Genomic DNA, 20,143 nt, shown 5'->3' with positions numbered 1-20,143 from the left:
AGAATACACTGCGAGCAGTCCCTTTAAATCAGTCGAGCAGCCAGCTTTTCTGAGGCGGACTTGTTGTCACACAAACACAAAATGCTCGAGGGAGACTTGGGAAGAGGAGTCTTCTTCCCAAGCCTCCCTCTGTAATTTTAAGTGTCTGCGTGACAAAACACGACCGCCTCAGAAAACCAGGCCGCCGACTGATTTGAAGGGACTCCTCGCAGTCTACCGTCAGAAGTTGCTGTACCACATTTATCACATGACTTTGAATGGGGAGCCGAGATCCATTTTTTGTAGCTTCATGGGTAGAGCCTATCAAAAGTGTTTAGGTTCGAATTCTGCCTGACGCTCCAATATGTACCTTTGAATTTTGCCTGTTGGCAAGCAACCATCATATGATCTTGTTAAGCGTACAATGCGTCATCACTATGAAAGAAAGGTATATTAGTTGAATTGCGGCTTATAGACAAAAGATAGAAGTGATCTTCGCACTGATCCGGCAAATTTCAAGGTCACTTCTATCATAATTTAACATAAAAATTTATTATTTATTAGTCCTTTCGCGAGAACAAATGCGCCTTACAAAGTGCGAGGATCACTTCTATTTTACCCCATCGCTATCGTTGGATCCTTTTGATAATGATCCAGGGATAAACGGAAAAAAAATCCGAGTCATTAAGATACTGTTGGACTCAAAGACAACAAGAGTAGTAGTCCAATTCATTAGCATACTACCTTCCTTTCCACACCAAAAATAATGTTCAGGACACTGTCCACCTTTTCACCGAAGTGGGTTTTCTTCTAAATCAAGAAAAATCAATTCTCGTACCCAGCCATGAGTTAACATTTTTGGGCTTTATCTTTAACTCACTCAAGATGACAGTGAGACCAACACCAGAGAAAGCTGGAAAACTGAAACAGGAATGTTCAGCTCTATTGACAAAACCTCATGTTTCAGTTCATAATGTCTCAGAAGTGATAGGCTTAATGGTTTCTATGTTCCCTGGTGTTGAATATGCACAGCGTTTCTATAGAAGTTTAGAAATAGACAAAATCAAAGCTCTGAAAGAAAGTAGGGGAAACTACAACTCAGTAATGATATTGTCAGATACTTCAGTTATAGACCTAATATGGTGGATCAAAAATGTTGAGAGCTCATTTAAGTGGATATCCCATGGGGATCCATTACTCTCCCTGTATTCTGATGCCTCAAAAGGAGGGTGGGGGCAGTGTGCAAGGGAGATAAAGCAGGAGGTCGCTTGACTGTAACTGAGTCTAACTGTCACATCAATGAGTTAGAAACACTTGCTGCTTCTTTTGCTTTGAAATCATTCTGCCACTCAATGGAAAATTGTCATATTAACATCTACATAGATTACACCACTGCCGTCTCTAACATAAATGCCATGGGTGGCACTCATTCTTTGGAATGTAATAAGATTGCACGTGAAATTTGGACCTGGTGTATCCAGAGAAATATCTGGGTGACAGCAATATCATTACCAGGTAAAGAAAATGTTGAGGCTGATAGGGAATCTAGAACATTTAATGATAACACAGAATGGTTTCTCAAGGAAAATATTTTTCACAGCATTATTGAGACCTATGGCATGCCATCCATTGTTCTTTTTGCATCTAGAATTAACAGAAAAGTCCGGCGCCCCCGGTACGTGTCATGGAGGCCAGACCTTGAGGCACAATTTGTGGATGCTTTCTCTTGCTCTTGGTCTCAAGAACAATTTTATGCTTTTCCCCCTTTTAGCCTGATACTTCGTTGTTTAAAGAAAATCGAAGTGGAGGAAGGGGAAGGGATCATCATTGTTGCAGTCGGGCCAACCCACAACCCAGCCCTGGTATCCGAAGCTGATGAGTTTTTAGTCGACACGCCCAGACTGGAGGGCAAACGGAAACTAATTGCATGCAAGTTATCGGGGAATCCCTTACGAAGCAAGGTATTTCTGCGGGAGCTACCAAGATTATCCTCAAGTCGTGGAGGAAAGGCACATCTAAACAGTACCAATCCTACTACAAAAAATGGCTTGACTTCTGTTATAGAGAACAGATTAGTACAGTTCGTCTCTCTTTAGCCCAAGTCATAGAATTTCTACTGACTTTATTTAACAATGGTCTTAGTTATAGTAGTCTTAATACTGCTCTCTCAGCACTTTCTTCGATACTCCCTTCAATAGATGGTATCCCAGTTGGGCAACATCCTTCAGTTATTAGGTTTCTAAAGGGAGTATTTGAATCTCGCAAAGCGATGCCTCGTTATACAGCAGTTTGTGATGTAAACCAAGTTCTTGATTACTTAAAGGCTTTGTCCCCTGTTAATGAGATTTCTCTCAAGAGTTTATCGTTGAAGCTCACAATGTTATTAGCTCTAGTCACTGCTAAAAGGGGACAATCCCTTCTTTTCCTCAATGTGGACAGCATGATAGATTCTGGCTCCTCTATAGTAGTCAGACTTCAAGAGCATGTTAAACAGTCCAAACCAGGGTTCAAGGGTATGGTGATTGAACTTAAATCATTCACAAATCCACGACTTTGTGTTGTGACCACTCTTAAGGAGTATTTGACTAGGACAAAGTTTGCAAGGGAGACTCGTTCATGTAGTCAATTGTTGCTAAGTTATGTCAAACTGTATGGTCCAGTGTCTAGAGACACGATCAATCTTTGGGGTTAAGTTTGTATTACAAAGTTCAGGCATTGATGTAAGGATTTTCAAGCTTCATAGCACAAGGTCAGCTTCTACTTCTAAGGCAAAGCTGAGTGATGTTCCATTACCAGATATTCTTGACAAGGCTGGAAGGAAGTCAGAATCCACCTTTGCTAAATTCTATGACAAAAAAATTGTGGAAGACACGTTTGCCAATAACGTTTTACAGTAATGTGTTCACTTGTGTGAAATTACTTACTACCAGCCTGTGCATCTGTCTTTGAAGTCTCATGTGATCCCTCTGTGGGTGACAAGGTGGAATACAGAAGTTGAACGAGACTTACCGGAAGTTGAAGTTCGATTGGGATTCCACTTTTGTCACCGTACACAGAGGGATTACATGCCCACCCTTGGACCCACCCTGTTACTTACTTCTTACGATGCACATGGCTAGTGCTTTAAAGACTGAGTTCACGCAGGCGCAATGCTATCTCACGTAATCCCTCTGTGTATGGTGACAAAGGTGGAATCCCAGTCGAACTTCAACTTCCGGTACGTCTCGTTCAACCTCTGTATGTCTGGACTCGCAGGACTCGAAACTGGGAACCTGTGATTAATCACTCATTCACTTAACCACTAGACTACCATCTCACAAACTGCGAGGTTGTCATTTTTTATTAAGGTCAATAATTTTTCTTCCAAAAGTGCCGCTCTAAACGTGTATTAACACCCGCTAAGAAGCAAGCGTACACAGTGAAAAATGTCGGTTATCAAACTTAAAGAGAAAGCTAACCATGTTAAAATCAAGTTTTAGACTTAACGATATATCAGCAATGATTTTATATATATACTCATTAGTTTTGGTAAGTAATCGGCACATTTTAGTCAGTTTATCTTTAGTGGTTAAGTGGATAAAAACAATTCCTTCAAAGTAGGTGCTGTGGGTTCAAGTCCTGTCCAGTTGCTTCCTTTACTTTTTTTTTCTTTTTATTTGCTACCAGAAATCCTGTGACAGAGTAACCTAAATGGAGGATTATGATTCATTTGGAGCAAACTGACAATGAAGGATACCCCTTCATTTGAGGAAGAAATCGTGTTGATCAATTTACACTTGTAGTTGGGGAGGGGGCCTATCTCGCGCCAATTCCGCTCTGCCTTCAAAATGGCGGACTTGCGTTTGAAACATTTAGTCTTTAAACAAGCCTTTGCTGTCAGAAAATGTCGGCTCTGCACGCTCTTCATCTTATAGATTTCAAATCCCTATCCTTTATTACAACGTCATTAGACGTTATTCGTGTTTTTATGGTTGAACTGGATTACTGGAACGAGCATGAAGATAAATCATTCATCCCATCGCATTATCCTCAATTTGCTGAATAATGAAGCAAAACCGCCAAAGTTCGAAGATGCACCAATAAAAATGTGCTATCTTCATTGATGCTAAAGATTAAACCGCTCCTGGACCTTCTCGGCAACCATTTTAGCAATGGCCAAAGACGAGGTTGCCCCGGGAGATGGAGCATTTCTGACATGCAGCACTCGGCTTCCGATGTCCCCTACTCCTCCGTCGAACACAAAGTCCTCCAGTAAATTTCCTTCAAGGTCCATGGCCTGTGCACGAACACTTGCAGGGCCCCTGGTTGGTTGATAAAAACATGCAGAATCGTAAGTAAATGGAGCCAAGATAAAATAAGAGGGGAGTGTGCATCCCCCATACATACCCTTTTGCATAGGTTGTATGTCTCAAGTTGTTTTTAGATCGACTCGCACGCTGTACATATCCCAGCAACCAATCATATGGCAGGATTGTGTTCTCTGAGCGTGAGCTATCACAGGCAGCCCAAGCTCTCTTTATGAACCACACAAGGAGCACAATATGGCGTCGAATTATAAGGGTTTGTATTGGATATTCTACAAGATATCCATGGAGGTAGTTAAAAGTGGAAATATTCAATACAAATGGCTTACCTTATTCCATACCTGTGTTGTTTGCTCCTGGTGTCGTTATTTTACCGATTTAACTTGATTTAATTAAGCGATTTTTTTGAAACCTGGTTTCTTTATTTAGAGAAAACCAGGTTTCAAAAAAATCGTCAGTCCCTAGGTCAAATTCGGGCAGGACCAAACAAGCGCAAGTGCTTCCTTTTCAGTCTGACTGTACCGGCGTTCAGTGTTATTATGACTTCTACTGGCATACCATACTGCACGGCGTTCGCCGTCTACCTCCTGAACCAAAACCGCACCAAGTCCCACTGGGCTGGCGTCTGCTATGACTTCTGTGGGTGCTTCCCGGTCAAAATCATGACGCAGATCTAGCTTCGAAAAGACAGTACTGCCATTTAGTTCTTCTAGTACTTCATCAACAGTAAGTATCGGACGCCGTTCGCGGATAGTGGCCTCATTTGCGCGACGCATGTCCACACAAAGTCTTATCTCACCTGACGGCTTGGGTGCTACGACAACCAGACTAGCCCATGTAGTGGGGCCTTCCACTCTCTCAATGATATCCCCTTCTAACAGTTCATCGATCTTGGCTTTCAATTTGTCTCGACGCGCAAACGGAACTCGCTTTAACTTTTGTGCCACAGGCGGTACATTGGGGTCAACATGCAGTTTCAACTCAAAGTCTTTTAATTTGCCAACTCCTGTGAACACTTTAGGGTATTGAGCTTTGAGCTGGTTGGCAAAGTCACTCCTGACTCATTACAACTTCCACCAATGGGACTGACCTTTGGACCAATGTGGAGAATACCTAGCTCCTTGGCCGTAGCATTCCCCAATATGCAACGCCCACACTTAACTGCAACAAAACTGGAAGTTACCTTAGCATTTCCCACCGAAATTTCCGCTTTGAACTGGCCAATGACCTTAATTTCTCTGCCTCCATAGGCAAACAATTTCCTGGAACAATGTTCGAGGTTCCCCTTGAAACCAGCATTCTTCAATTTCTGAAAATCATTATCCCCCATCAAATTGCTCACAGACCCTGAGTCAATCAAAACTTCCTGAACAATTCCATCAATACTCACATTCATAGTCGGTACGTGAGGTGCGGTCGACACTTTGCAAACACTCTCCTCATTTTCTTCCATCACAGTAAACAACGCAAAGGCGGGTTTCTTCTTCTTGACTGCTACTCGCCAAACAATCATCCACTTCGTTTGTCTGTCTACTGAACGCCTTACGATTGCCATGGGTGCTCTTTGGATGAAGGCCTCTTCCTGTCTCAGGTGCATTTCGGTCGAGGTTTCTGCAACACACTGCAAAATGGCCATACATGGAGCAGCTGGAACTCTTCCTACCTTTCGCTGGACAGCACGGATCCCGTGAGAAATGTCCTGCCTTTCCGCAGCTGAAGCACGTTTTCACTGACTGATTTCGCTGACTCGTTTGTCTTATCCTCCTTTCGTCCGACTGCGTTTACGTCTGATACACCCGCCATGTGCTTCACTTGTTGTCCCGCCGCTTCCGAAGCTCTTGTTTTCTCCAAAACGTGCTATAAAGTAATGTTTCTGGTCTCCAACAGCTTCTTTTTCAATTCTATGTCGGGCAGCTTTTCAACTAACTGATCTCGTAGGTTGTCATCGAGAGCATCACCAACTGATTCGCCATCCGTCGGCGCCAACTGCCGGAAAACGTGGCGCTCAAATGGAATGTTTTCGTCAGAGCGAAGATGATGATCAAGCTTCCTAATACAGACTGCATAGGGAACTTGATTACCCGCCGGATCGGGGTCGACAAGATCTTCGAAAATATCCTGTACCTCCATTCCTGCATAGTGCAGAAGCTGTGAAGTTTTCTTCATCGCGTTATCTAAGCCTTTTCCTTCAGCGTAATACTCGAATGCTCGTTTCCACTTCTTCCAGTTGCTTGCCACTTGTGATGAAGATCCCGATAGATCTAGCGTTGGAAGGGCTCTCTCAGCCATTGAGGCAAATCCTTGTCGCCAATGTAGTGTTTGTAATCGAAATAAAACGACACGAAGTCGGTAATCCAAGCTCAACAGCCTTTTTAATCAACAACAACGTATCACTGTGGTTTCCCGGATATAGGCTACATCCCAGTACACCACATGTATGATGTACGAGTATGATTTAACACAAAGATGGCCTTTCAGCAAAGCAACATACCTGTATCCCAATGCATCTATCAAGTCTGAGAAGTTTACATCTGTGAGTTTGTATCCTTCCCTTGCGAAAGCCAATACTGCATTGGGGCCAAGCCAAATGCTGCCATCAATACGCGGGGTGAAATGGACCCCAAGAAAAGGAAAGTTAGGCTCTGGAACCTAGCGTGAGGAGAAGCAACGCAAGTAATTTACACTTCAGGAGATTCCTTGGTAACAGAAGTTAATATAAAGTTTCGTCCAAGGGCTAGCTGTTACCAAAAAGAGAGGCAAGTATTAAATGTCTGTTTACTCAGTGTAGTTTAATATGATATATAATGGCCGTGTCTGAGAAGCTTAAGGTGATTCCCTGGTTTTTGATTGCGCAACTCTACTGCGCGTAATTTCTTGCGTCATTGGCGCGCGCATTCAGTCGTGCACATTAATAAAATGGAGGATTTTCATTAACGCCAAGGTTAACCCGTCAAGAAATGGCTATTTTTTTCCCCGAGCGAGTACGATGACCCCCATTTTTTATTTCATATTTTTGCTGAGAACGGTGTCTTCATGGAATAGTAAAACCAAGGATTAAGGTTGACAGGAAGCCGGCCAAAACGAAAAAAAATCTTTACATCAGTATCACCTCGTATGTATCATTGTCCTCATCACTTTCGTGAAAAGTCCATAACTCACAAATGTCAATCTCTCTTGTTTATCATTGGCCCACCAGCTTACGGTATTATCTAAATTTAAAATACTACTCTAGCCAAATATTGAATGAACAATGAGATTGAGTCCGATGACCGCAACGCACTCGAATTAGTCCGAAACCAACTAACTGCAGTGGGATTCCACGTGCTAAATGCAACATCTTGAATCGGGCACTGAACGCCATCCTGACATGTTTCTTGAACTTATTCTGTACTTGATCGAAAACGAAAACAAAACTCTACACTGACGAACAATCGAACTTGAATAATAATTATTATTGGCCTAACAATACTAAAAACTTAACCACTTAACGTCCGATTTTCCCAACCGTGTGACGACGCCTATATCAAAGAAACAAGTCCTACAAATTGATGGCTTGTCATATATTGTCTCTTGCGAACGTAGGTTGGAAATGGTTGAGAAATCTTTTCAATTTGTTTTCGATTCATTATCTTTTGATAATTGCGGCTTTAGTTTGTATTTGTTTTTGATGTGTTTGTTGTCCGGAATCAACACAAGAACTTCTGTTTCAATGAAACTGCTACTTGTGACAAAAGCTTAAAAACTCTCTTCTTCCAACGCCTCTTTATCTCCACTCCCTTTCTTTTAAGAAGTTGCTTGGTATCTGCAGATCACTGGCAAAACGTCAGCTAAAACCAAAGATGCTTCTTTCATCTTTAGCGTAATGCAAATTTGTGCTTGACGTTACCAGTGTGCTGTTTATGTTTAGTATCGTATGAGCAATCTTTCTTCTTGACCACTTAGGCAGTCCATTATAAGTCCAATTTAGTAATTCATACACCCGGTCTATCGAGAAGTCCATGGACTAAGGCTCGGTGAAATACACAGACAACACATCCAAGCTTACTATACACATATGCTTCACAAAAAGAAGATCGACAACGAAGATAAATATCTGACCTGAACATTTCTTCACACGGCTTCACTCTGGTTAAAAATGGTAATTATTTTGTCAACTGTTCGACTATTCCCCGAGGCCAGCAAAGCTCTCCAAAAATAGCAAATGAAGGCAAACTTCAATGGCAAACATGTCAGGCTCCTCCTTGTCAAAGAAAAGTCATTTACTTGCGCCGCGGCCTCGTTTCCCTGTTTTATAAATTGGTCCATAGCTCTATGGCTGCATAAAACCTGGAATCAATATGATTTTATTTAAATTTTAGTCAACAGCAAAATCTGAGCTCGAGGGTTTCCACGAGGGAGAAGCTTTTCGAAGTTTTTGTTAATGATCTCTGATAAACATGCTTATTCCGAAGCACGGTACCCATCCATCAAAGATAACAATAACCCCGCACGACAAATTGATTATTCCATCATTCCGTACGAGGTTTTCTCTTCGTGGCACCGACGGCCGATTGTCTTAAAATCTGTCGGAATTAGGTAAAATGGTTTCCACAATGTTTTAAAAGCTCATTTAGTAACTTTGGAGCTATCCTTCAAAATATTTATTGGTTCGTATGTTCCAGGGGAATTTCAGTCAGGTCTGTAGTAATTACTTTGTCCGAAAGTTCTAGCATCCGTGAAGGGTCTGATAAAAAAAATTAACATTAGGTCGTCGTCCTTTTTCCCTGAAAGTTTTAAGGGACGTTTGCTTAAGATACGATTTTCAAACAAACTCTGGCCAAAATGATAGAAGTTATAAAAAATCTTCAAATTTTATTGCAATGTCACAGTTGATTGACTCTTGCTCAACTCACTAGCGTTCTTCAGTGTGGTTTCGAAATTTCTACGCATTCTTCACACTCTTCACTACTTTTCCGAAAAGGAAAATAGGAAATCTGTTGAGAAGAGTGTCCAAAATCTTAGTGCGCCTCGAAAACCTGAGTTCGAATTTTCGAAAATGCTAACTCACTATCTTCCGAACAGATATTTACCGAAATTACTCGTTAAGTGCCCCTATTCTTTCACTGGATAAATCTTTCATAAAATATTGAGAAACTGTCTTCTTGTCAAAAGAAAGTTATCTACTGCTTCGTGACATTGTCTTCTACTTGTCAAAAAAAAAAAATTGTCAACTGGTCCTACTGCCTCGAGTCACCGCTACAATGTGTTGTTATTTGATTGGTAGGAATCGATGATTCAGCATTCCCCAAAATAGAGCTCGGGAGACAAGAAAAATCTAGTTTGGAAAGACTAAATGAACTGAAGCTCAAGTCTTAGAAATCATTTTATACTTGCATTTTTGCTTCCATTTCATACAAGAGTTTCCTGAAAGCATCAGTGCATAATGGCATTCCAGCTAGCTCTGCTTTTCACTGGGATTCTCGTTGGGACATTTGCCAAAACGTTTGTGCAACCAACAAAAAACCCTGGCATGAGTAAGCCCCAGTGTAACGTGAATAACAACTTTTACGCCGGACCACGCTGCTGTAAGAAGATCGAGCAGCAACTCACTGAAATAAAAGAAGCAATCGCTGCGCTCAAAACAAACCAAACTGGCGGCTCTTACGACAAAGGTTTGCAGTTATAAATTTTAAATACTTTGTTCACTTCTCAGACGTTTTCCAATCTGTTCCCTCGCAAAAAGCACTCAAATTGAGGTCAATCAATTGCTTCTAAAACATTTGCATGCAAGATATGCAGAGTATTTTCCTCTATGACGCCCATTCTTACTTTTTAGAGGCTAGAAATAGGAATGAAACCAAAAATTAACTGACAGAAATTAATTCTGCTTCTGTAATTTTCAGTCTTCAAGAACTGCGCCGATGTTAACAATTCTGGCGAAAAGATCAATGGCGTGTACAAAATCGATCCTGATGGTTTGGGAGAATTTGAAGTGTACTGTGATCACAAAACGGCTGGCGGAGGGTGGACGGTCTTTCAAAAAAGACAAGACGGCTCCGCAGATTTCTTTCGCGCGTGGGACGCCTACAAACGAGGCTTTGGTAATCTAAATGGAGAGTTTTGGCTTGGATTGGACAAGATTCACAGCGTGACTGTAAGCAGCAGCAACAAGCTTCGCGTGGACTTGAAAGACATTCATGGAAATACAGCATTTGCTGAGTACAGTTCAATTACTGTGGCAAGCGAGCGAGCAAAATACCAGCTGAGTTTGGGAAAATATTCAGGTTTGCAAACTCTGGTGATTGAAAACCCTGTTTTACTTAAGATCGACACACTTTCTCTTTTCAGCTCTAACTGACAGAATCTACAGTGATGTGACAGAATTTTATCTCGCTTTGACGACAGAATGAGTTGTATATGTAAGCCAGTGAGTTAGCTAAAAGAAATAAGAACACTGCAATCTGAAAAACCTGGTAATCATTTCACTCACGTGGTGATAAACAAGTTTCATCGATTTCATGTCGGTGGCAAGTAGAGACAACAAACAATCTCAAGTGCGTCTTAAGAATTTTTAGCATTTTAAAAAAGTTTTAAAACTGCTTCTTATTTTGATTATTTAATTCGTTTTATTTTCATTCAGGCACTGCAGGTGATTCCCTTGGCTATCACCGCGGCCAAGCGTTTAGCACCAAGGATCGAGATAATGATAACAATTCAGCCAACTGTGCGTCAAGCTATAAAGGTGCCTGGTGGTACAAGGATTGTCACTACTCCAGCCTGAATGGTCTGTATCTTAATGGAAGGGTCGATTGGAAAGGAATGGTCTGGTATCACTGGAAAAACAGTGCCTACTCTGTCAAGCGGTCTGAGATGAAGATACGTCCACAGAACTTTTGAGGCTCTGTGTCAATTGTATCACATTTCATTTGGTAACCAGGGGATGGATCTTATTGATCATCAATGTATAGAGCTGCTTAACTCGCAAAACCGTGTAAAACACTCACTAGGTTTAACAACAAGAAATGTCGTGCGATTACATATTAGTAGCATACCGCGCACGTTATCATGCGGTAGATTTAGATATATCAGTACTTGCTTAGTTTCACAGAACCAGTAAGCTGGGAATGCTTTAATAAAGTTCACTAGTGGTGACCAATCATAACTGTTCTTCTTTTTTCCTTGTCTGCATGATAGTTTTCACCCTTTTATTTTCCAAGAGAGAAAAGTACGTTGTCCTTCTCCCAACAATTCACTGCCTTTTTGCTCTCACAAGCCCTTTCCACAGAATAACCCAGATAAGCAACAATTTCAAAATGTAAGAACATTGAAAGATATTAATCTACACCTTCACTTCCGATGACACTAAAGCTTTGTACCACTGATGTTTTCTCGCATTGGTAACTGGCTGACCATAACAGCTTGCGGCTAAATTTTGCAACTGTCTCACTTCACTTCACCAACATCTCTAAATTCCAATTCGATCCGGATGCATCAGCTCCATGAAAACCACTTCCGGATGAGTGGAGCTTCCTGGGTAAATATCTCGAATTATTCATTATTATTCACTTACGTCTGCAAGCCCAGAAAATTAATAAGCGACCCAGCATAAAGATTTGGATATGTACATGAACTATTAATAGTCATGGCCGGATAGCGAGTATGCTTGCTATGGTTTGGAAATAGCATGCACCAACATATTTTCTGGGAACAAAAATATATGGATACCTTGGCTGAACTGCGAAATTAAAGTTGAAAGTCTCATCAAGAAGTGCAGTCTTCTTAAAGTATTTACTAATTTGAATCAAACTGTTTTAGAGGTTGCTTATGAGAGCTTAAAAACAAAGGAAAATACCAGTTGGTAATTTTCAAAAGTGGTCGCGGTCGCCTATGGGAGTGGTCACTTAGGAGAGCTTTTAATTAGAGAATTTGTGTGACAATCTAAATGGGATTTGCAACGGTTGTCGTAAGTAGAGCTGGTTGCTTACGAGAGTGGTTGCAAGGAGAGCTTTGACTGTATGAGGTTGCAGATATGATGATGAAAACAGATTAGAAAGCTAGACCCCAGTATAAATAACTTTTATAATAAGAAATATAACTGCTCGATAAAAATTCCCATTTCTGGCATGCCAATTATTAAAGAACATTAGGGTTGAGCATTAATCTGCCCTATTTAGCCCAGAGCGCTTGCTTGAGAATGATAACTATTTGTTACAATGTGACATATGTCATGTGAAAATACATGTACCTTTAAAAAATTACATTCTGGCAAATTCACTGCAATATCCACTCATCAATACTAGGTTTTTCTTTTAATTCTTCTAGGGAAAATGTGTTAGGAGCCTGACTACCTTTTTTTTATTTCAGTCCCCCTCCCCTGCTGGGGCCTCCATTGCTTTGTAAAAGGCCATAGTCATGTCCACTTCAGTACAGTGACCAACACAAGATACTAGCTTGAAGAAAAACTATCATTAAGGCCAGTTTACACACTGCGATTTGTCAAGACTGATTTCTCAGGCCGACCTGTCGGAGAGTGAATCAGAGCATGTAAATGCTATTCTGATCTTCCCACGATACGAATCCGACACAGCAGCCCGACACAAAAATATCTGTTCACACCAAACAGATTTTTTGTGTCGGCCCGATTTTCCTCTCAGACAAAGGAAACATAGCAGCCAACATGGAAAATGCAACACTAGAAAAACGTAAAAAACTCGCGTCTTTTGAAGAAACAGAGATTGAAGCGATGATTAGTGAATGTATAAAGTACCCACAATACTTCCTTTTGCATCATTTTCTGTGTCATTTAACTTGTGTTGAGTCACAATCATTCAGACATGTCGTAGTTCTTATTTTACACTCTGATTCGCCCCCCAACAGGTCGGCCCAAGACATCAGTTCCGACAAATCGCAGTGTGTAAACTGGCCTTAAGAGAGATTTGGTAGATGTAGCTGTCAATCCCTGAAGTTCAGAAACCTTGAGATACTCTGAGAGCGTTAATGTCTTTCAGAAATTCTCCGAACCTTTTCCAAAGTTATGCCTGCCGTTTTCCCCCCAAATGAAAAGCAGTCACCCTCATCCTGACCGGGGGACAAAGGTCCTGGGAACTTATGTGGGGTCTCAAATGGATCCAACCTAAATGGCACTTACAATTGCATGCCAATAGTGATATAAAATGCCAAGGAACTTGTGGTGAACAAACATTACATTGGTTACATTTTGCGGGAACGGAGGTGATAACTTGGTAAACTTTAGCTTGCTTTTATTAGAAACGCTGAAAGCGGGAGATTTCCACCTCAATGCGGGAGAGCGGGAGACAAGGCTCAAAATCTTGAGACTCCCGCCTAATATGGGTGAGTTGACAGCTGATGTACCTCACTGGAAAGAAGTGTTGTTTTTTGGGGTTCCATATAATATTGGGTTGGGTCTGCCTCAGTAACATTATCAGCCAATGAACTCTAAATTGAAAATTGGTATGGTGATGATGAAATTATTTAAGAAATAATTTCACACACATTTGTCAAAATTCATCTTATTTCTAAGGCTTGAGAAATTATTAGCATTTTGACAAAGGCAAGTAAGATTATTTCCTAAACTTTTACATGTACTACATGGTTGACCTATCTTTTACTATAGTTGGCAGATGTCCCATGAAGAGTATTAACTTGTATTGACGTCACCTTGAATCTGAAACAAAGTACACATTACAGTTGTAAAATAATAGTAACTATTATGTTATACATACCGTAATGATTTGATTTAGTGCCCCCCTTTGAAAGGCTATTCTCATAAGTGCCCACCTCTCCAAAAAGTAAATAAGTGCCCTGGGTGCCGAATCGAATGGTAGTTTCGACAGAATTTCAAGAGATTGAAATATTTAGCAAGATATACTTGCAACATTGAACTTTGTGTGAATTTGATTTCCATACTCAATCAAACAAATCAAACCCAATCGACCTGAATCTGTTGGACAGGACTTCTGCTATTGCATGTATCCAATGGAACAATTTTCAAAAACTTATTCACTCTGAAAAAAGAAAAAACTTAGTCAAGAATAAACATTTGCTTTTCACAAAATGCACATTTTGCCACAGATTATTGACGAAAATTAACCAAAATTGGGTCGCTCAACTGCGAAATGAAATGATTGTCTGGACAAAATCTTATGTCAAAATCGTATGTTTGAACATTGATTCAAAATAAATGCTGTGCTTGATGTTTATGACAGCTGTTAACATCTATCAAATATATTTCGCACTTTACGTAACACACATATTTTTATTTAGTCACGTGCAATTGATTGGGTTTACAACAACATGTGATGAAACATGTGATCGCTCAAACATCATACAACTTTGGATAAAACTGCAATCGAATGTCTGCAAGTGTCGGTTCTGAAGGATAAAAGTTTTTAACAGGCTTATCAATCAAAGTTTAACAATCATCTGCAATCGGTTCTGTTTGCGGAACATTCACCTTGGCTTGGTACATTGCACCTCGGTACATTGCTCGGAACATTGCACCTCTGTAATTTTTACATGTAAGTATTTCAAATTTGGCTTAAATACTACTGCCTTAGCCAATCACATTTTAGAAATTTCTTAGCCTGTAGTATAAGCCTTGAAATCATGATGGATGTCAACGAGATCGACAATCAGAGAAAGGTGAATGAATTTGATTGTTTTATCTCTAGATTTTCCATTAATTTGGAATGTTTTTGTTGATTTGGACGTTTTTAGATATTGCACTATCGAAATAAACGGGAATAAAGAGAAAGCAAGTCGAATTTTTTTGCCAATGCCGACGATCTGTGTACGGGCCAGTTGCTACAATGACTGTAAATAAATGTGGCTCTTTTCATTTAATTTGCAAATCATAAAAGCTGTTAAAGTTTGGAATGGAGCAAGAACTACTAAAAAGTTCTTATTTAACGTTGAATTCTATGCAGATCTATTAAAAAAAGGTGAGCTGGGTATTGCAATTTTGGTTGTAATTCGAAAGCTAAAAAAGGTCAACTAGATGTGCCGCCCGGGGTGGGGAAATTTTTGTGCATTTGACTGGAATGGTTTGCCCATGGGGCAATTGAATTTGACGGCAAAATTTTAAAAAATGTCAACCCATGCCCTGCCTTCCCCCCCAGCCGGCTTTAAATTGATAGGTGCATAAATTAAAATACGTTACCATATCCCTGTCGACTGTAATCATAACCTGATTTATCACTTCCCAGTTTGAAAGTGTTCTAGCAAACGTCTAGTCGTGGAGTGGCGAACTCCTGACAAACATGTTAACAGTTTATCGCCTTGATTGATCGTAAGAGTATGATATAACTTCGCCATGCATGTTTGTCGTGAAATTATACGGATGCTCGGTCCTGCAACTGCAAGCGGATAACTCTGACATCGGTTTGATCTATGGTCAGTGAGCGGTGCTCGTGGGGCGATCTATTAACTATTTTAAAGTTCTTTTATCTGACTGTTTCTTGGTGGAGCCGACTGTGACCAATTTTGGTGGAACGATCCTACCATTTTTGTGCGTGTGCACAAGAGTTTGATAATTTTATCGATTTGGTTCAATGTGGAACTCAATTCGAACGCAATCTGTGGATTGAATCGATTGAAATTCACTTCGATTGGGCTCATTACTGGGTTGCCAACCCAGTCGGAATCTGTCTTTAATTTCGTGGTTTTTTTATTTTTCGTTTTCTTTTTTTTTTTATTTTTTTCCGTGTCGGTAAAAGTCCTGACTGTCACTCCCCTGCTAAGTGGTGTTTTTGTGCATAGAGCCTTCTACGCGTATTTTCTTAGGATCGAGAGGGTAGTGGGAAATGCGTAGATTTCTCTGGTGGACACAGTAGAACGATTAACTTAACCGGCAATGGCGTCGAAAGTCATGTAACGCGAATGGCGTTTAAGTGGATCTTTGAACAAAATGTACCCTTATGAAGCTCAATAATTGCAAGCGAATTGGATACCGAACAAGACAGGCGGTCGAATGTTAGAAGCGACGAGTAATGGACTTCGACAACAATCTGTCGCCCGTCGAGCCGTAATCAAAGTGAGCTGTCTTCCTAAAATTTTGCCAAGTGTGGTGTTTTGTACAACACTCAAACCAAATGAACAGTTCTCTGGTAACTCAGTATGGGTTCAACAAAGACAGAGAAGGAATCCATATAGTGGATCTGTTATCTCAGTTGTCTCGCTATTTGTCAGATTTGTATTTACCAGTTTTCAACTCTGCACAGTCTTCCGGTATAACAATTGGAAATTTCACTAATAAGTCATTGACGTGAATGGCGTTTTAGTGGATCTTTAAACAAAATATACCCTCATGGAGCTCAAGAATGGATCGTCAATTGGATGAGCAAGACAGCGCTGAAAAATAAATATCTGGATTTTAAGAGACGAGTAGTGGTCTTCGACAACAATTTCATTTTTCGCCTTTCCTTTGGATATCAAGAGAGCTTTGTTTCTAATATTTTACTAACTTGGTATTATGTAAAACACGGAAATCAAATAGCAATTTTTTTATGGATTTAACCATAGTTACGAACTATGATTTAACAAATTAACATTGAAAGAATCGAACGCCTACAAGAATGCATCACAGTGTTTACTCAAGTCGCATCTTAGTTGTCTGACAATTTACATTTACCGGTATTTTGTACTTAACTCTGCAAAGGTGTAAAATATTTGGAAATGTGACAGTGAAAAATTACTTGAATGAAAGCTTGTTGTCTCTTTTGTGCTTTATTATTTACGGTCAAGGTTCTTTCGAAAAGGGTTGAATGTGAACTGTCAGAAATTTATTTAATTGCATATGCTTTGTGATTGTGTGTTTCGCTTGCACGCACGCAACTGAAATAGGAAGGGTTTCTTGCCTCTTATAGCAAATATGTTGCTTGTTTCAATAAATGTTTCGCTGGAAAATATTTCTGTGAAATTTCTAGCTTTTGTAATTTTATCATGTTGTGTAATTTTCGAGCTTAGCAAATTTGCATACATGTGTTGAAATGTGATACGGGGAGAGTTTTTGTGGTAACGCATAAGTCACGAAAATAAACAGGTCTGTTGGAAGCGTGCTTGAGTTTCAACAAAATGACCCCCAAAATCGGCAAAAGATTGTGACGCTGATGAATAATAAAGTAGCTGCTATTACCAAAACGATGGAATTACCTGGTGATAAATAACCTTGTCTTGGAGAGTAAATTTTTGATTTTCCAGAAACAATGGTCAACCTCTGAGAGTTGGGCGATTGTGATCTTTGTGTTGAATTCGCACATTTCTTGTCAAAATTTATAACAATCGAAAAAAAAAAAGAAAACTAACAAAAACAAAAACCCGGTAGCTTGGCATCATTTGACACAGATGCTTCACTGTTTCGCCAGTAAACATGGAGCGGTAAAATAACGCGGTAACTTGATCACTGCGCCCGCTGAATTCGATGTGCGATTTACTCGGTGCAGCCAAACTTGTACAATTACAACAAAACAACTAAAATCTCCCAAACTGTTTTTCGCTCTTGGTAACTTTTTATATTTGTGGTTCAAAATTAATGTTGTTTTCATGTCGTAGATTTTGTTACCGATGGCAAAATATTTTATGCTCGATCGACCATCCTGAAACTTCCTTCTGGTCTTCTTAAAAATTGTGTATCCATATTTATTTACTTTTACATCAATATTTGTTTTGCATAAAGCAAGCTAACAAAATCTGTATCTTGCTTGGTTCGCATTTGATAGCATTAAAATAGAATTTTCGGTCCTATGCTTCTGTTACTGAGTGGTATATTTCTTAGGTCGCCCATCCAGATACCAACCCCGCCGAGCAATAACTTCAGATTTCAACTTTTGTTTACAAAGCTGTCAGATGCTGTCAGTGCACGCTTACACTTGTGGTGGAAAGAAGTTGCATGATCAACATGTCAGCCCAGAAGCCAATGTTTCTCGATTCCCTTTTATTTTCTTCAGTCTCTCTGGTTTCAGTACTTTGCTAGTAACCACATGTCTTCTCAAGGGGCTATTTATCTAAGACTTCTACCATGGCGCTACAATGATAGACAATTCCAAAACAATATCGTGTACTGTTAGACCTACATATTATGCAAAGACAACTGTCAACATGTCATCCCAGAAGACAATGTATTTCACTTCCCATTTATTTTCTTCAATCTTTCTCGGCTCAGTACTTTGCTAGTAACCACATGTCTTCTCAGGCTATTTACCCAAGACTTCTACCATTTCACTACAATGATAGACAATACCAAAACAATATCGTGCACTGTTAGAGCTACATATTACGCAAGGACAACTTGAATCTCCTGGAAGACAACACACAGCTCAGTTGACATTATGGAATAAATCGCTGTGTTACTTCACTACCACACGTAAGCAATGCGTGTCAATTTTTTTTAAAGAGGACAGGAATTTCTTCTTTCTGACAACTGATTAATTAATAGGCCGGTCGCCAGGTTTTTAACCTCAAAAAAGGATCTGTTTCGTCGTACAAACGTGTGAGGACCGGTGAGCCAGAGGGCCTCTGCTGGTATGACTTCTGGTATGACTTCTGGTATGACTTCTGGTATGACTTCTGGGTGACCCTCTCCCCAACTTGAAAGAAATTGCGTGAAACGCTGCACGTACCACAGGCAACCCAGTGTACCCTCACGGAGGGTCTAGTTTGATTTGCTTTGCAAACGTATGAGGTATAGCAAGAAAAAGACGAACTTACCTGTTTTGAAGGATATAAAAATCGGGAGAGGCATTTCACACAACTGAACAACTAGCCATATCCGCATTCTCATTGGCTGGTCCTACATCTATGGTGTCTCTATGGTGACCGCGATACCGCTGTTCAGTAAAACCCAACACTCTCCAGATGGCGGACAGGCCGACAGGCCTGTCCTGGGCCTGTCGAGCACCGGACACCGCTGTTCAGTAAAATCCACTAACGACGCGGGAAACCGACCGAGAAAGTCCCCGTGAAAGTTTCCTGCCATTTTAATTCTTTTTTCTTAAGCTTGCTTTCAAAAGCGATTGGATGTATTTCACACACTAAAACGTAAGTGATTAAGCTGTATCAAATGGAAATTTATAAACTATTGGGAGTAAATACCTAATTTGACTGGGTCAAGTAGACAAAGAATGCCCGCCCTGAGCTTTGTTTGCGCGAAGATTTGCCCACATGGAATGTAAGCTTATAAGAACTAAATAGCAAATTTAATACGTTAAAACAGTAGCAGTCGAAGTCGATAAGGTCAGTGTTTTCTGATTTTCCCCATTTCCAAACGATTATTGGATGTCCTCACTCATTAATTTCCCGCGTAAAGTAGTGCTAGCCAAATTATGCTCATAATAGTCCATTTTACAGTTGTGTGCTTAGTTACCTGGCCTTTAAATGAAAGTGAGGCAGGAGTTGACCTTGTTTTGATAGAAACCTCACTTCTTTTCTTATGTAAATTCTTAATAAGTAGCATGACAACAACATCATTAACACAAGAAAAGGAAAGAGGTCTGTATCATAACAAGGTCAACACCAGCCTCACTTTCATTTAAAGGCCAGGTGTATGGTCGTCCAAATGTTTCAATATTCGCTAAATTCCATTCGCTGTCGCTAAGACTCATTCGCTGTCGCTAAATTTCATTCGCTATCGCTAAATTTGCATTCGCTATCGCTAAATTTCATTCGCTGTCGCTAAATTTCATTCGCTGTCGCTAAAAATTAACCGCTTCACTGCGTGCAGACAATGACAAAACACGTACGAACAGCAAGACAGAAGTTAAGAACCTTCGGGTAGCCATCTTTGAACAGGCCGTAATACCCGGACGGCCTGGAAACGAATTGCGTGAGGGTCGGCCTTGGAGGTTTCTAACAATATTTTACAACAG

The 20,143-nt window shown here is 40.3% G+C and overlaps 2 protein-coding genes and 1 long non-coding RNA gene across 3 annotated transcripts in view; 1 reads left to right on the top strand and 2 right to left on the bottom strand.

The window, feature by feature from the left end:
- Positions 1-3,324: 3,324 nt before the first annotated feature.
- On the bottom strand, positions 3,325-12,686 carry LOC138027372 (uncharacterized). The gene is made up of 3 exons (XR_011127460.1): positions 11,608-12,686; positions 6,775-6,932; positions 3,325-4,280 (listed from the first exon to the last, which is right to left on the bottom strand). It is a non-coding gene; the product is annotated as an uncharacterized lncRNA (long non-coding RNA).
- LOC138027366 (ryncolin-2-like) lies at positions 9,665-11,615 on the top strand. The gene is made up of 3 exons (XM_068874947.1): positions 9,665-9,934; positions 10,166-10,546; positions 10,903-11,615. Exons 1-3 carry the CDS (start codon positions 9,706-9,708, stop codon positions 11,157-11,159), a joined length of 867 nt encoding a protein of 288 aa, XP_068731048.1. The 5' UTR covers positions 9,665-9,705; the 3' UTR covers positions 11,160-11,615.
- A 147-nt stretch (positions 12,687-12,833) lies between the features above and the next one.
- LOC138027360 (neuropilin-1-like) overlaps positions 12,834-20,143 on the bottom strand; it is a 110,079-nt gene continuing 102,769 nt past the window's right edge. The window contains exon 15 of the transcript XR_011127457.1: positions 12,834-13,947. The gene's annotated coding sequence lies outside the window, so the exon portion shown is untranslated. The remainder of the gene's footprint in view (positions 13,948-20,143) is intronic.

Source organism: Montipora capricornis, chromosome 12 (assembly GCF_036669925.1).
Source record: "Montipora capricornis isolate CH-2021 chromosome 12, ASM3666992v2, whole genome shotgun sequence".
NCBI lineage: Eukaryota > Metazoa > Cnidaria > Anthozoa > Scleractinia > Acroporidae > Montipora > Montipora capricornis.
Note: the sequence above shows the minus strand (reverse complement) of the source record. Positions and strands in the feature narration are given on the sequence as shown.

Bases quoted from the DNA above. Each gene is read 5' to 3' on its own strand.
- LOC138027366 (XM_068874947.1), top strand. From the start codon at position 9,706: ATGGCATTCCAGCTAGCTCTGCTTTTCACTGGGATTCTCGTTGGGACA. The intron at 9,935-10,165 runs GTTTGCAGTTAT...TGTAATTTTCAG, and splicing joins TGGCGGCTCTTACGACAAAG to TCTTCAAGAACTGCGCCGAT. The intron at 10,547-10,902 runs GTTTGCAAACTC...ATTTTCATTCAG, and splicing joins GAGTTTGGGAAAATATTCAG to GCACTGCAGGTGATTCCCTT.